Raw genomic sequence first — 14,383 nt, 5'->3', positions numbered from 1 at the left:
ATCACAGCATGTGCATAAACAGGAAAGGGCCAATGTCAGGCTAAGGTATGAGCTGATGCCTTCCTTTCACAGCTAAATCTGCTGCGGCAGCATTCCGGTACAATGGTGGTTATCTGCAGGCAGAGGAAGATAGATTCCCACACGTATCCTATGCCACGGAGTGCTGACAAAGACCATGGAGATCATATCAATGTATGAAAGCAATGTGTCACTTCCACCTTGTACACCAATATGCTATGTACCAAGCAGAGCTCTGATCATATGGATTCAGTAAAGCAATGAGGAAGCCGGTGTTCTGTCGAAATGGCCAACTCGTCGAGATCTCCAACTCGTAACGCCATCCATTGGAGCGAGAGCCTTGGCATTTTTGCAAGCCTCGTCGACTTGCCCAATTGCCCTAAGTGTGCCTTCGCAATCCTCATCGAGTTCTCCAACTGCTTGTGCCATCTGATGCCCGCGCAGATGCACTAACGCAAATTAGAGAATGTGATACTGCTCTTAGGTGGCCGCTCAGGCGCACTGACAGGAGTTGGAGATCTCGACAAGTTGGACATCTCGATAGAACACCGGCTTTGTTTGGGTATTCTGACTGTGGGTGGCATCTGCTGTCAAAATACAATGAAGACAGGGGGAGATTTCTTGATCAATGGAGGAATCGGTTCTAGTCTTTTCATTCAGCCCGTGGGCTACCGTATGGCTACCTTAAAGGCTAAGTTCACCTTGTGCAAAAATTAAAGAAATGCATAGTTCACCGTTGCAATGCTTCCCAGGCTTGAATGCAAAATATGCATAATTTTTTATATATTATAAAAACATTAATTTCTTCAATTTTTGTAAAAGATGAACTTAGCCTTTAAGCCTGCTCTGGGTCGGTGCCTCAGAGTACTGAAGCCACAGACAGCCAAGGCCACCAGCATTTTGGAGTACTGAAGCCACAGACAGCCAAGGCCACCAGCATTTCGGAGTACCGAAGCCACAGACAGCCAAGGCCACCAGCATTTCGGAGTACTGAAGCCACACACAGCCAAGGCCACCAGCATTTCGGAGTACTGAAGCCACAGACAGCCAAGGCCACCAGCATTTCGGAGTACTGAAGCCACAGACAGCCAAGGCCACCAGCATTTCGGAGTACTGAAGCCACAGACAGCCAAGGCCACCAGCATTTCCAAAAAGCAGGTCGGCAAGTGACACCCGAGCATATCCCCGAATGTGGCTAGCAATGGGATAATCCCGACATCTCCCAGCTGCTTCTCGGAAAGCCGATCCCTTGTCTGCCTGTCACTTGATGACAATGTCTCTGAGCACAATACAACGTGCTATTAACCGTCCCTGGAAAATGCTATTACGGGAGATGTTAGGAGCTCATTTGCAGAAGAGGACGCAGATCAGACGATTGCCCCGAGCAAGACAGAAATGTTAATTACCGCAGCTCCGCGAGAACCGTCTGACACTACAAAAGCAGAGAAAAGACTTGTCAGACTTCACAGCTCTTCCGCTGCCGGTGACGCTCTCCGCTGAGCTTCACAAAATGTAACTCGGCTTCTATGACAAACTTGTAATTGTGAGGCAGAGCGGCATAACAACGAATCCGTAAATGGCGTTAATTATTCGCTCTGCTTAGGTTTGTGAAAAGCTTTTTAAATATTCATGGCGCCCCCCGTGAGCAGCGTTCCAAGCTAGCTTGTTGCTGCGCTAAACTGAGCTGTCACTTTAAGACTTCAGCAGCAAATGTAACTATGCCGTCAGGCGCAGCAGACACCTTAAAGCTGAACTCCAGCCTTGCACAGCTGTACCGGCTCCTCTCCTGGACTGAAATGGCTGACTATGATTTTACTGCGCACTGTGAGCTTCTAGCAATGTGCATTAGAAGTCATACAGATCCTCCGATGGAGGATGTCCACCATCATCTAGGACTTTCCTCCCCAGCCAGACTGTCCGTGCCCCTTTCATTTATAGGAGTTCAGTTCCTTCATTAACGGAGGCTCAGCATCACATTAGGACAACCCTTAGGGTGGTCTGCATGCAAATACAGCCTGCCTGGGAACTCCCACTCATCCAGACATCTACCCATCAAGACATTTTGATATTTGCATAACTCCTCCCAAGAGACAGCCCACTGTTTGGATTAGAGCTGAGAGCTCTTGAAAGAGTACTGAGGTAGTGTGCTGTGATGTTTTCAGGAAGCCATGTGCAGCACCCTTCCAGACCCTCCCACCACGCTGCAATGCACAGAGACCCAGTGATCATTAGATAAGTGATAAAAATGGAAAGGTTTTATTTAAAAAATCATTAGCATGTTGATGGAGGAAAGGAGGAACCAGGGAAAGCACAATAAACTTCAACATTAAAGTGCAACTCCTCCCACATTTCCGGGTAGAATATATTGTACAGGACTGGCATAACACCCCCCAAAAAGTAACCAGCACACGCTGTATGAATGAGAAAGGGAGCATATAGTAGCAGAAGGGATATGTACAACATGCATTGGTTACCGGATGGGACTAGTTAGATGAGGGGCCCCCAAGGGCCAGGAGGTGGCACAGTTTTGTTTCTACTTGGCAATAGAAACGCGTAGCCTGTAGTTGATGACCTCCTCGCCTACTGAGAATGCTAATCCCCTGGCTGTCATTGTGATGACTTGGATTAATGCTCTCTTGTGTGGGTTACAAGCACAGTTGTGATGATTATGTACGGATTAAGACTGCGCGGGTCTCGAGAAGGCAGCACTGACCAATCACAAACACATACCAGATGAGGATGAAACACAAGCAGAAATGGCTGTACCTTTGCCAAGAGCATTCTCATAGCACTGACAGGAGAGGGCTCGATATCCACCAGCGGGACAGCACTAAAGCTCTGTGCCAAAACAGCGGGCAGAGGACAGAAACACAGACAGCACACAGGTTAGAAGACACGCAGGCTTTTGTAGATCCCTGATGGGTTAATGCATGCTATTAACCAATCACGTTATAAGACACAATCACTAGACACAGGAGGAGGGCACTTGCTAATTGGGAAAAAAGAAGTTGGAACATTCAAAGAGGAATCAATCCTGAAGATCAGATCATTTAAAGGGAAAATTGGAGACCACAAAGCTTCTCTTTTTAAAAAAAGTTGAAACAATTCTAAAAAGCAAGTTAAGGGCCTGTGAGGAAGGACTTTGGGTTTCTCGAGACGGCATTGCCATTAGTCTGAGATGCTTCTGTGATCTTTCAGAATTCATTGATAGGTGCATTTGATCTGCAGTTGACCTGACATGCAGCTGACCTCCTTTCGACCCCACCGGCAGTGGACCCCTCCCCACTGGGATCCCACCGGCAGGTGACCCTCCTTCTGTCTTGGACCGCCTCCTGACCTGCAGTGGACCCTCCTGCTGACCTGCAAAGGACCCTCCTCCTGACCTGCAGTGGACCCTGCTCCTGACCTGCAGTGGACCCTGCCCCTGACCTGCAGTGGACCCTCCTCCTGACCTGCAGTGGACCCTCCTCCCGACCTGCAGTGGACCCTGCTCCTGACCTGCAGTGGACCCTGCCCCTGACCTGCAGTGGACCCTCCTCCTGACCTGCAGTGGACACTGCCCCTGACCTGCAGTGGACCCTGCCCCTGACCTGCAGTGGACCCTGCTCCTGTCCTGCAGCTGACCATCTTTAATCAGGTTTGTCATCCCACAGACTTTTATGGGAATGCAAAACCTGCTTGAAGCGAACAAAAGCTCCCCCACACAGGTCCATGAATGTGTTCACATTGTTGCAAACTTATTTTATCTGGTAACACGTCACAATCTCACTGAATTTCCTTAGACTTATATGGGTAGAGGAACAATTCTGATGCCAAAAAAGTCTGGTCGACACTGGCCCTTAACATGCATGAAGCAGGGGAAAGCGTAGCGGTGACCTCATAGCTGAGCTGAAGTCCTCTCAGAGACCATTTTAAAGCATGTTTATTGCTCTACCTCCTTCGCCACTGCAGCCTGGGATGTTGGTCTCAACAGCAGGGCTCCTGTTCCTCTCGATAGACTGTGAACGCAACTGAAAACACTGAAGTCCAAATATGAGCCATAAATCCTCTTTATGAAATAAAAGTCAAAATCCAGCACATTACAGCAACAAGACTAACACGTTTCAGCTACACAAGCCTTAGTCATAGCTTACTCCACTTAGTTAGCGATGACTAAGGCTTGTCTAGCCAAAACGTGTTACTGTCTTGTTGCTGTAATGTGCTGGATTTTGACGGTTAATAAAGATGAATTATTGGGGCTCCAGCACTTTGTTACCTGCACAGTGTAAAGAGTTTGGGCTCATGTGTATGGACAGAACCTAATAAGTTACATAGTATTTGGGGTTGAATAGAGACATACGTTCATCAAGTCCAACCCATATAGGTCCACGCATCATCTCATTCTTAGGGATACTGGTGTCCCTAGATATTACGGTCCCTCAAGAAATTGTCCAAAAGTTTCTTGAACAAATCTACACTCTTGGCTGAAATAACTGCCGGTGGCAGTGAGTTCCAGACCCTAACCGCTCTTACTGTAAAGAACCCTCTTCGCCCATTGTGCTGGAATTTTTTCTCCACCAACTTTAGGTGGTGGCCTCTAGTCTTTGTAATGGAGTTAATCTCAAACAGTTTGTTGCCAATGTTGCTGTCACCATTGAACATCTTGTACATGAAAATCATATCCCCCCTTAATTCCATGTTTAAGTTCAGTAGCGTTGTCTCATAGCTCTGGTCCTCCATTCCCCTAACTAGTTTGGTTGCCCTCCTCTGGACTCTCTCCAGTTCAAGGACATCCCTTCTCAGTACAGACGACCAAAACTGGACCGCGTACTCCAGATGTGGCCGAACCAACGATCTATATAGAGGCACAATTATAGACTTGTCCCTGCAATACATCCCCTCCTTAATACAGGACAAGACCTCAATGTTCTCAAAGAACATTTAAAAACCTTCATGAAATCTGAAGAAACAAGGGCAGGACTTTCCTACCAACCTTTTTGGTAGCACGTTGTGGGCCACCAACTGCCAGGTGATGTGGCACTGACAATGACCAGAGTACAAGATGACATCATGGCAAAGGCATGTGAACACTGCAAACAAATCCACCTGTACAGGCGGTACGTAGCGACTAAAGTCCATCAGATGATAAAAAGATCCTTACCGTGTCACTGTCACATGGCTGGAACTGGAAGGGCTGAGCTTTGTGAAATACGGGATTCTCCTGAATAAACAGCTGCAGGTTGTAATCTCTCATCACCTGAAAGAGAGACAGAAATAGGTAACTGTACTGCACATGGTGCAAATGGAGTCTTATGCACCACTGGACTGGACGGCACATCAACCTGTGGCCCAAAGCAACTCGATATACTCTGATATGACATAACTAAAATAAAAATGATGCATAAACTGCAACCAGGCTTGGCTGAGGAAAATAAACCACTGACGGGTATTTGACAACAAAAAGTTGCTCGTGTAAGAGCATGCATGCGCGGAGATGTAAAAACTGAAAGGAACTTGAAGGACTTGGCCTAAAGCTGAAAACCCTTGCTTCAGTCGCAGATCTGTGCGGTAAGAAAACTCGGCAGTCAAAAAAAACTACAATTATAGGGAAAAAGTGATAAAATGCCCCCAATGGTGCCCATACATGTAACAGGTCTAATCAGCCATAAAATTAATCAGGTTGAAGGCTTAGAGCCCTTTCACACAGACTTTCAACCGAAGCTAAAAAACTGATGGGTGGACCTGATTGGAAGCTCAATGTTAGCATATGGGTAGCCGGATCTAAATGGATGAGCGCCTGTTTACATCCAGTTATCTCTGGTTCCAGCCAGGTCAAGAAAAACAAATGGATCGGAGATCCGTGTTACCGGACCTGATCGTGCCGGATCGGGGGTAATCTGATGTATAAGTCCATTTAAATCCGATTCCCCATAGACTAACATAGGTCCAGTCATTTCAATTTTATTCTCCATCGCAAGATGGAGGAAAAACTGAATGGACACCGATGTCACAATGGTGACATCTATTCCGTTCAGCGGGGGATCTGTGCACGGATCCTTTCTTGATCGGACCGCGTGAAAGGAGCCTTAAAGGAGAATATGAGGCGAGTTAAAATCACTCATCCTCATAATTCGAGACGACGTGCGACAATAAATCTGTCACACGTCGGCTTAATAGATCGGGAAGTGAGCAAACACATACCATCGCTCGCTCACTTCTCGATCATGTTCCTGCAGAGAGCCGTGACTGTCAAGTCATCGCTCACCGCAGGGATTCCAACCTTTCCGCATCGATCCTCCAGAGCTGACTGGAGGAACGGACGGGGCGGGTACAGCTGGCTCTGCCTCTAGATAGGCAGAGCCAGCTGTCACTCACGCAGCTGGGTGGATCTCAACAGTAACACTGGGATCCGTCCCGGCTGCGGCGGTCTCAGTATACCGCAAGCTGTAGCTTGCCATATACTAAGCTTTGGGTCACAGGAGGACGCTAGTATATGTCCTTCAGTGACCCTTAAGAGAATTATGGGAAAAAACACTTACCTCATAGTTCTCTTGTAATCTGGCCATACACTGTTAAAATGTCATCTGATTCACAAGAATTGGCTGAAATTCTAACAGTGGGTGGCCTTGCCGACTGTAAATGTGTTCCACCTGCACCATGTTCATGTTCAGCTTTAGGCAAAGTCCTTGAACATAAAGATAAGGCATCGTAGGACGGGATGGGGGTTGATCCTGAAACTCTTACCGAGGACGGAAACTTCAGCTGCATGAAAGCCTGGAATATCAAAGATACGATTTGGGTATTTTTTTTCCTGAAAGCTTTGCAGGAGACCAATGACAGAATAATATATGAAATATAAATATAGGAAATAATATATGACAACATACTGCGTGATCCAGAACTTGGTATTCTTGGTTAAGATACGACAAAAGTAAACCACTGCTGAATTCTCCCTTGCAAAATGCGAGTTTCCTGGCTGTAATGCTGATCCAAAGACTTCAAGGCCTCATTCTCACAAGTGAGTTCTGCTAGGAGGCGGATTCTTGTGGCAGGAAACGCAGGTAGTTCCCTGGTGGTTGCGGCCGCTCAGCCTGCACAAAGCAATGAGAGGCTGACACCGGCCTCAGCTGTCCGCCTGTGTTCAGAGGTAATCACACATCGAGCGATTACCTACAGTTAGATCATTGCTCCACGTGTGAATACATCCAAACGCAGAATACCCGCAGGAATTCGCCTCCGGACGTGGGAATGAAGTCCAATACTTTTTGAGCCAGGCTTTTTCTGAGTCACTGACTCAAAGTTTTCATGCCAATGGCAGCCAGGCAACTAGCATTTTTGGAGGGCACTACTTCTCAATACAGGTTAACTTAAAGCAGATCTAAGCTGTTATATATTGTGACCCCCCCCCCACTAGCTAATATGCACAAAATACCCCTTATCAGTGGATCTACCATGAAACCCCCTTATCGGTGGATCTACCATGAAACCCCCTTATCGGTGGATCTACCATGAAACCCCCTTATCGGTGGATCTAGCATGGAACCCCCTTATCGGTGGATCTAGCACAGAACCCCCTTATTGGTGGATCTACCACATAACCACCTTATTATCGGTGGATCTACCATGAAACCCCCTTATCGGTGGATCTACCATGAAACCCCCTTATCGGTGGATCTACCATGAAACCCCCTTATCGGTGGATCTACCATGAAACCCCCTTATCGGTGGATCTACCATGAAACCCCCTTATCGGTGGATCTACCATGAAACCCCCTTATCGGTGGATCTAGCAGAGAACCCCCTTATCGGTGGATCTAGCACAGAACCCCCTTATTGGTGGATCTAGCACAGAACCCCCTTATTGGTGGATCTAGCACAGAACCCCCTTATCGGTGGATCTAGCACAGAACCCCCTTATTGGTGGATCTAGCACAGAACCCCCTTATTGGTGGATCTAGCACAGAACCCCCTTATTGGTGGATCTAGCACAGAACCCCCTTATTGGTGGATCTAGCATAGAACCCCCCTATTGTTGGATTTGGCGCAGTACCACATAGGAATGCCTCTAAATCATATATTCACCCAAAGCAGAGAATCTACATTTAAAGTTAAATTGTATGTAAACCCCTACAATAAACGTATTTCATCTGCGCCTCCCCTCGCCCAATCACAGAACGTGTTGTATGCTGTGAGAAGAAGAGAACACAGTTTATGACTGTGAATTACTAGTGTTACTTCTTGTTACATGTTACATGTAGCTCTGACAACAAGCAGGGCTCAGAATATTCACATTCACGTGGCTCAGAAACTGGTGTTCCCGGAGCAAATAACCAGCAAAACACCATTTAGGGAGTAGGTGGCCTGGTTCATTGCAGCTACCGTGTTTCCCCGAAAATAAGACAATGTCTTATATTTTTTTGGGCTAAAAAAAACACACTAGATCTTATTTTCGGGGTAGGTCTTATTTTTATTTTTTAATATATAACAATCCAAAGTAAATGCAAATCCAAATTAAATAATCCAAAATGGCAATGTTAAGAATAGTGTGATCAGGGCAATCAGGGGTGCCATACCTTTCCATTTGGTGGATCTAGCACAGAACCCCCTTATTGGTGGATCTAGCACAGAACCCCCTTATTGGTGGATCTAGCACAGAACCCCCTTATTGGTGGATCTAGCACAGAACCCCCTTATTGGTGGATCTAGCACAGAACCCCCTTATTGGTGGATCTAGCATAGAACCCCCCTATTGTTGGATTTGGCGCAGTACCACATAGGAATGCCTCTAAATCATATATTCACCCAAAGCAGAGAATCTACATTTAAAGTTAAATTGTATGTAAACCCCTACAATAAACGTATTTCATCTGCGCCTCCCCTCGCCCAATCACAGAACGTGTTGTATGCTGTGAGAAGAAGAGAACACAGTTTATGACTGTGAATTACTAGTGTTACTTCTTGTTACATGTTACATGTAGCTCTGACAACAAGCAGGGCTCAGAATATTCACATTCACGTGGCTCAGAAACTGGTGTTCCCGGAGCAAATAACCAGCAAAACACCATTTAGGGAGTAGGTGGCCTGGTTCATTGCAGCTACCGTGTTTCCCCGAAAATAAGACAATGTCTTATATTTTTTTGGGCTAAAAAAAACACACTAGATCTTATTTTCGGGGTAGGTCTTATTTTTATTTTTTAATATATAACAATCCAAAGTAAATGCAAATCCAAATTAAATAATCCAAAATGGCAATGTTAAGAATAGTGTGATCAGGGCAATCAGGGGTGCCATACCTTTCCATTCATTGGCACCGCTAATTGTCTCCCGCGGCTCTTCAGGTTCCCCCTTATGCCACCACCAGCCCTGGCAATGGTCACAACTAGGTCTTATTTTCGGGGTAGGTCTTATATTTTAGCAATTCCCAAAAATAGTACTAGGTCTTATTTTCGGGGTAGGTCTTATTTTCAGGGAAACAGGGTATGTCTGGATGAAATGCAGCAGATCACATCCCATCTATTTTTTAAAGGCTTCATTTTGATATGTAACAAGTGTTTCTGTAAAGTCCTCAAGCCTCTCATGTGGGTTTCCCTGTCAATACAAAGGAGAAAAGAGGCCACAAGAGGCGCTTACCCGACTAGATGTCTCTAACAAATACTGGAATGTGTTCTGGACAGCTTGACACGTCTCCAGCTCCGTCCTGTTGAAGGCCATGAGGTAATCCTTTAGGTGATCGTATACGTTACCATCAAGTGTCTGCAAGGAAACACAAGGCAAGGATGAATCGGTCATTTCTGATAGTCCTCAATACCCCTCGATCTGCCCCGGGACATGCCTGTCCTTGTGATTGTCCCCCGCATAGGCTGGTGTCACCTTTGCTGTGTGATCATGTGTGTTGCCCTAAGGTAGGCTATTCATTATGAAAGGACTGCCAACGTACAGCAAAGGATAACATAAAAAACAACCCAAGGCCTCCCCCTTTTTTTTCTCCCCCGGCAATGTAGTGTACCACAAGGCATGGGGTCCATTGATAAACAATGATATCTGTGAACATTCGCTTTGTGTGAACATGTGCCAAAATGAACGCTCCTTAGTTATTTTCTTTAAGTGCAATGGATGCTCAAAGGTTCTCATGTAATAGCAGTTTATGGGCACTAGATGAAGTTGAGGAGCACAGGAAATATTTTTACTCGGGATGCAACGATACTAGTATCGATATCGGTGCCGACACCGAGTATTTGGGCGAGTAGTTATACTCGTCAAAATGCTCCGATGCCTAGCCCGATACTTCCTGTATCAGGAAGCCGGGCAGTGCGTCATTACACGCTGCCCGGTTTCCTGATTGGCCGGGAAGCGGCTCCATGCTCTCTCGTCACTTGTGATGAGAGAGCACGGAGCCGGCTTCATGCTCCCTCGTCATCGTCGAGCATGGAGCCGGCCTCCTGGGCAATAAGAAAGCAGGGCGCCGTGTAATGACGTCATTACACTGCGCCCGGCTTCCATGATTAGCCAGCAAGACGGCTCCAGCTGGGTACCGGAGGAAGGCCGCTCCTGGCTGGAGAGGACCCGGGGGTGACAGGCTGGACATGCCGAGATGAGAGGGGACAGAGATCCGCACTGCAGAGACATGCTGGATCATATGATTATTATGGGGATTCATATGGGACGGCTTTCTTGTTAATCGGGAAGCCAGGTGGCGAGTCATTACACGCCATCTGGCTTCCTGAATGGGACTTCCGGTACTTGGTATCGGCGAATCCAGGGAAAAAAAGTATCGGTACTCATACTTGGTACCCAAATACCGGTATCGGTGCATTCCTAATTTTTACTGCTCAACGGCATCTAGTGGCCATCATGCAGGATTAGATTTAAAAAAAAAAAACATTTAAAAGTACATTCCCTTGTAAAGAAACTAAAGAACATTGATTTTGCCATATATGCACACAGACCGAATGTTCACAGATATACAGAGGGCAGAGTTTATGCATAGACCCTATGTTGGACTGCTGTAAGTCGCACACTTCACAATGTACATAATGCAGATGCCTGGTAGTAATGTGCTCATTTTACTGCACATTAACGCAATGCACAAGTCTGCAAGTGAATTGATTTCATAAGATTTGAAATGATGTACAGATAAAATATTGATGAATTTTAGAAATATGTTCTGATAGTATCTGCAGTTCCTAGATCAGGGTTAGGCAACCTCAGCACTCCAGCTGCCGTGGAACTACAAGCCCCATGAGGCATTGCAAGACTCTGACAGCCACAAACATGACTCCCAGAGGGAGAGGCATGCTGTGATTTGGAGAGCCAAGCTTGTCCCTTACCTAGTCTCGCTATGGTCTTTATGTAGAGGTATCATACATCCCCTGCGAGATAAATAGAATCTACCATTATCTTGGAAGCTTCTACGACTTTACACAACACGCTCCGTTATCTCTTTGTTTAGTATGTCAGCAATTTTATTCAAAAACTGACACTAGAATAACACTGGAAATGTTAAAAGGCAACAGGTGCTCTTTAAATACGCACCCGCTGACCCCTGTGGTTGGAAAGGGTGGACTACAGCGTAGTGCTACAGGAATGCTCGCTGCAAATGAAGTTACTGGAAACACGTCGTTTGTGTACCCTGCCTAGAAATATCGCCCTCGCTGTGCGCACCCCCGCACCAACAGCAGCCTCATTCAGACGGGAACTGGACGGAATCCTGACATGTCACCGAAGCCAAGATAAACGCCGAGCATAAATAAACGGCATTCACCGCGACAGTGTCCAGTACACAGGCACGAGTCCTTACATCAGCCAAAGGAACACTGAATTAAAGTGGATCTATTTTATTTTATTTTTTGAAGCCTGCGTTGGGTGCACAAATCCTAAACACCTTGTAAACAAAAAAGTGCATGCGAACACACACAAAAGTGCACTAGGCTGTTTCAATGGTTCACCTCCTAAAGAGATAGGGCCCTTTCCCAGACCGCCCAGTGGCCCTAGCAACCAATGACTGATATCAATGCTTGCTAAGATGCCAGCGGCCCTACCAACCATTGACTGCAAAGAAGGTGGACACTTGACATCATTGGTTGCTAAGACACCAGCCTTCCTAGCAACAGCAACTATTGACTGCAGAGGAGGTGGACACCTGACATCATTGATTGCGAAGACACCAGCGGTCCTAGCAACAGCAAATAATGACTGCAGAGGAGGTGAACACATGACATCATTGGTCGCTAAGACACCAGTGGTCCTAGCAACAGCAAATAATGACTGCAGAGGAGGTGGACACATGACATCATTGGTTGCTAAGACACCAGCGGTCCTAGCAACAGCAAATAATGACTGCAGAGGTGGACACATGACATCATTGGTCGCTAAGACACCAGCGGTCCTAGCAACAGCAAATAATGACTGCAGAGGAGGTGGACACATTACATCATTGGTTGCTAAGACACCAGCGGTCCTAGCAACAGCAACTATTGACTGCAGAGGAGGAGGACACTTAATATCATTGTTTGCTAGGATGCCAGCGATCCAAGCAACCAGTGATTGAAGAAGGGGCCTGCGCTGGGCTAGGGCACCGGCATTGGAGGCCAGTGCATCCACTGCCAGCCAGCCATAACCGGGCGTATGCTATCAGTCTGTGTCCGGACCTCAGGCCAGGCAGAGACTGTCAAAGGCCTGGATGTGGCCCGTGGGCCATAAAATGCCCAGGCCTGGTCTAGCACATAGGTAGGGAAGGAAATTCAGCAACACATGGAGAGACACACACACACAAGGAATATAGTGCATGTATGTTATATGGATACACACATAAAAATACAACGATAACGTTTCATTGTAACAGGAATAACTACACAAACCTTGTGAGATGAGGGTTTGGAGGATTTAAAAGGTATTTCAATAAAATGAACACAAAACCAAAATGGATGGAAAGAATTTAAACTTTACAAAAGGCTCTTATACATACAACATCTTACAAGCATGACAAGCAGCAGAGGGCATCAGTGCTGTTCAGAGGCATTGTGCACAGCTACCAGCAGGGGGGGCTCAAGAAAATAAATTTACATTTCCTGCAAGGCCCACCGAGGCTATAAGGAGTTTTTGCCTTTGCCTGCTGAAAATGCTGGTTTGCTGGCTGAACCTTCGGCTTTAGTGCTTAATGAGTCACGGAGCTGGGGCAAAAATCATATAGAGGCTTCTGACTTTCCAACTATGTATCTGTGTTCCAAATTAGTGGCTCAAAGCATGACAGCCAGGCAGCTAGCAGCTTCTTCTGACCCAGCTTACAGAAGGAGATGTCTGCAATGGCAGCCTCCATGCTGCTCTCTTGACAGGGACAGAGTAGGCACATAGTGCCCATCAGATTCAGACCACAACGCGTGGCGTGCAAGCACCTGACCCACCTGGAAGCTGGCAGCTTTACTGTGCATGAGAGTGAAGATCCTCTTTGTTGCACACAGGAATTTCAGCAATTGCTCTTTAAAGAGAACCTGTCACTTTACCCATTCAAGGCAAAGTGCAGGTTCTCCTGACGGGGACCACTTACTCTCACCCACAGATACGTACTGCCCCAGAGCTCCCTAGTCACCATGGCTGAGTGCAGGAGTGGCCAGTCTATTCCCATTGTAAGCTTCTCCCCCAGATACCATTGTTTGGCCGCCCAGGCATGAGCACCGAATCCCTGGAGGAAGGGGAGACGGTGACATGCTCCTTCATCCATGGAAGGCCTATGCATTTACGTTGGCTACTGGAGTGGCCAGGGATCGTAGGGAAGGAAGATAGCAATGGGTAGGCAGATCAAGAGAACCTGTCATGTTGGTCAAAGTGATGTATACACCTTATGTAAATGGTGCTTATTGATATTATTCCAGCTAAAGTATCTGCATCTGCCACAAATGTCTGCTGTGCTGAGATGGCACTGCAAATACTGTGCAAGACTGTAACCTAGAGAGTGACATTGAGGCTTTGTGTACAGCTAAACCTGGTTTATATTTACAAGGTACAAACCGTCAATCAAGAGGAGGAAGTCAAGCATCTCAACAGTCATAGCTACATACACAGAACAAGAGAGTGGAGGATTGTGGGATATCTGCAGGGATTAGGTCTCATCACAGTATACATAGTGGGATGGTTTGGAGAATGTAACACACAGCACAGTACATACAATGGTGTATTCTGCAGTACGCCACATCCAGCACAGTGTACAGAACGGTGTAGTCTCCAGTACGCCACATCCAGCACAGTGTACAGAACGGTGTAGTCTCCAGTACGCCACATCCAGCACAGTGTACAGAACGGTGTTGTCTTCAGTACGCCACATCCAGCACAGTGTACAGAACGGTGTTGTATTAAGTACACCACATCCAGCACAGTGTCAGGAACGGTATAG

General features: G+C 46.6%; 1 protein-coding gene across 1 annotated transcript in view; it reads right to left on the bottom strand.

Moving 5' to 3' along the window:
- The window catches only part of FCHSD2 (FCH and double SH3 domains 2), a 159,992-nt gene that overhangs the window by 33,975 nt on the left and 111,634 nt on the right, over window positions 1–14,383 (bottom strand). Inside the window, exons 9-12 of the mRNA XM_018567426.1 lie at window positions 9,628–9,750; window positions 6,742–6,771; window positions 5,159–5,254; window positions 2,785–2,856 (exon numbers count right to left, since the gene is read on the bottom strand). Coding sequence (XP_018422928.1) covers window positions 2,785–2,856; window positions 5,159–5,254; window positions 6,742–6,771; window positions 9,628–9,750 — 321 coding nt within the window. The remainder of the gene's footprint in view (window positions 1–2,784; window positions 2,857–5,158; window positions 5,255–6,741; window positions 6,772–9,627; window positions 9,751–14,383) is intronic.

The sequence above is a fragment of the Nanorana parkeri genome, unplaced genomic scaffold (genome assembly GCF_000935625.1).
Source record: "Nanorana parkeri isolate BGI_ZX_2015 unplaced genomic scaffold, ASM93562v1 scaffold1047, whole genome shotgun sequence".
Classification (NCBI taxonomy): Eukaryota; Metazoa; Chordata; class Amphibia; order Anura; family Dicroglossidae; genus Nanorana; species Nanorana parkeri.
The sequence above is the reverse complement of the archived record's forward strand: the minus strand, read 5'-3'. Positions and strand labels throughout refer to the sequence as shown.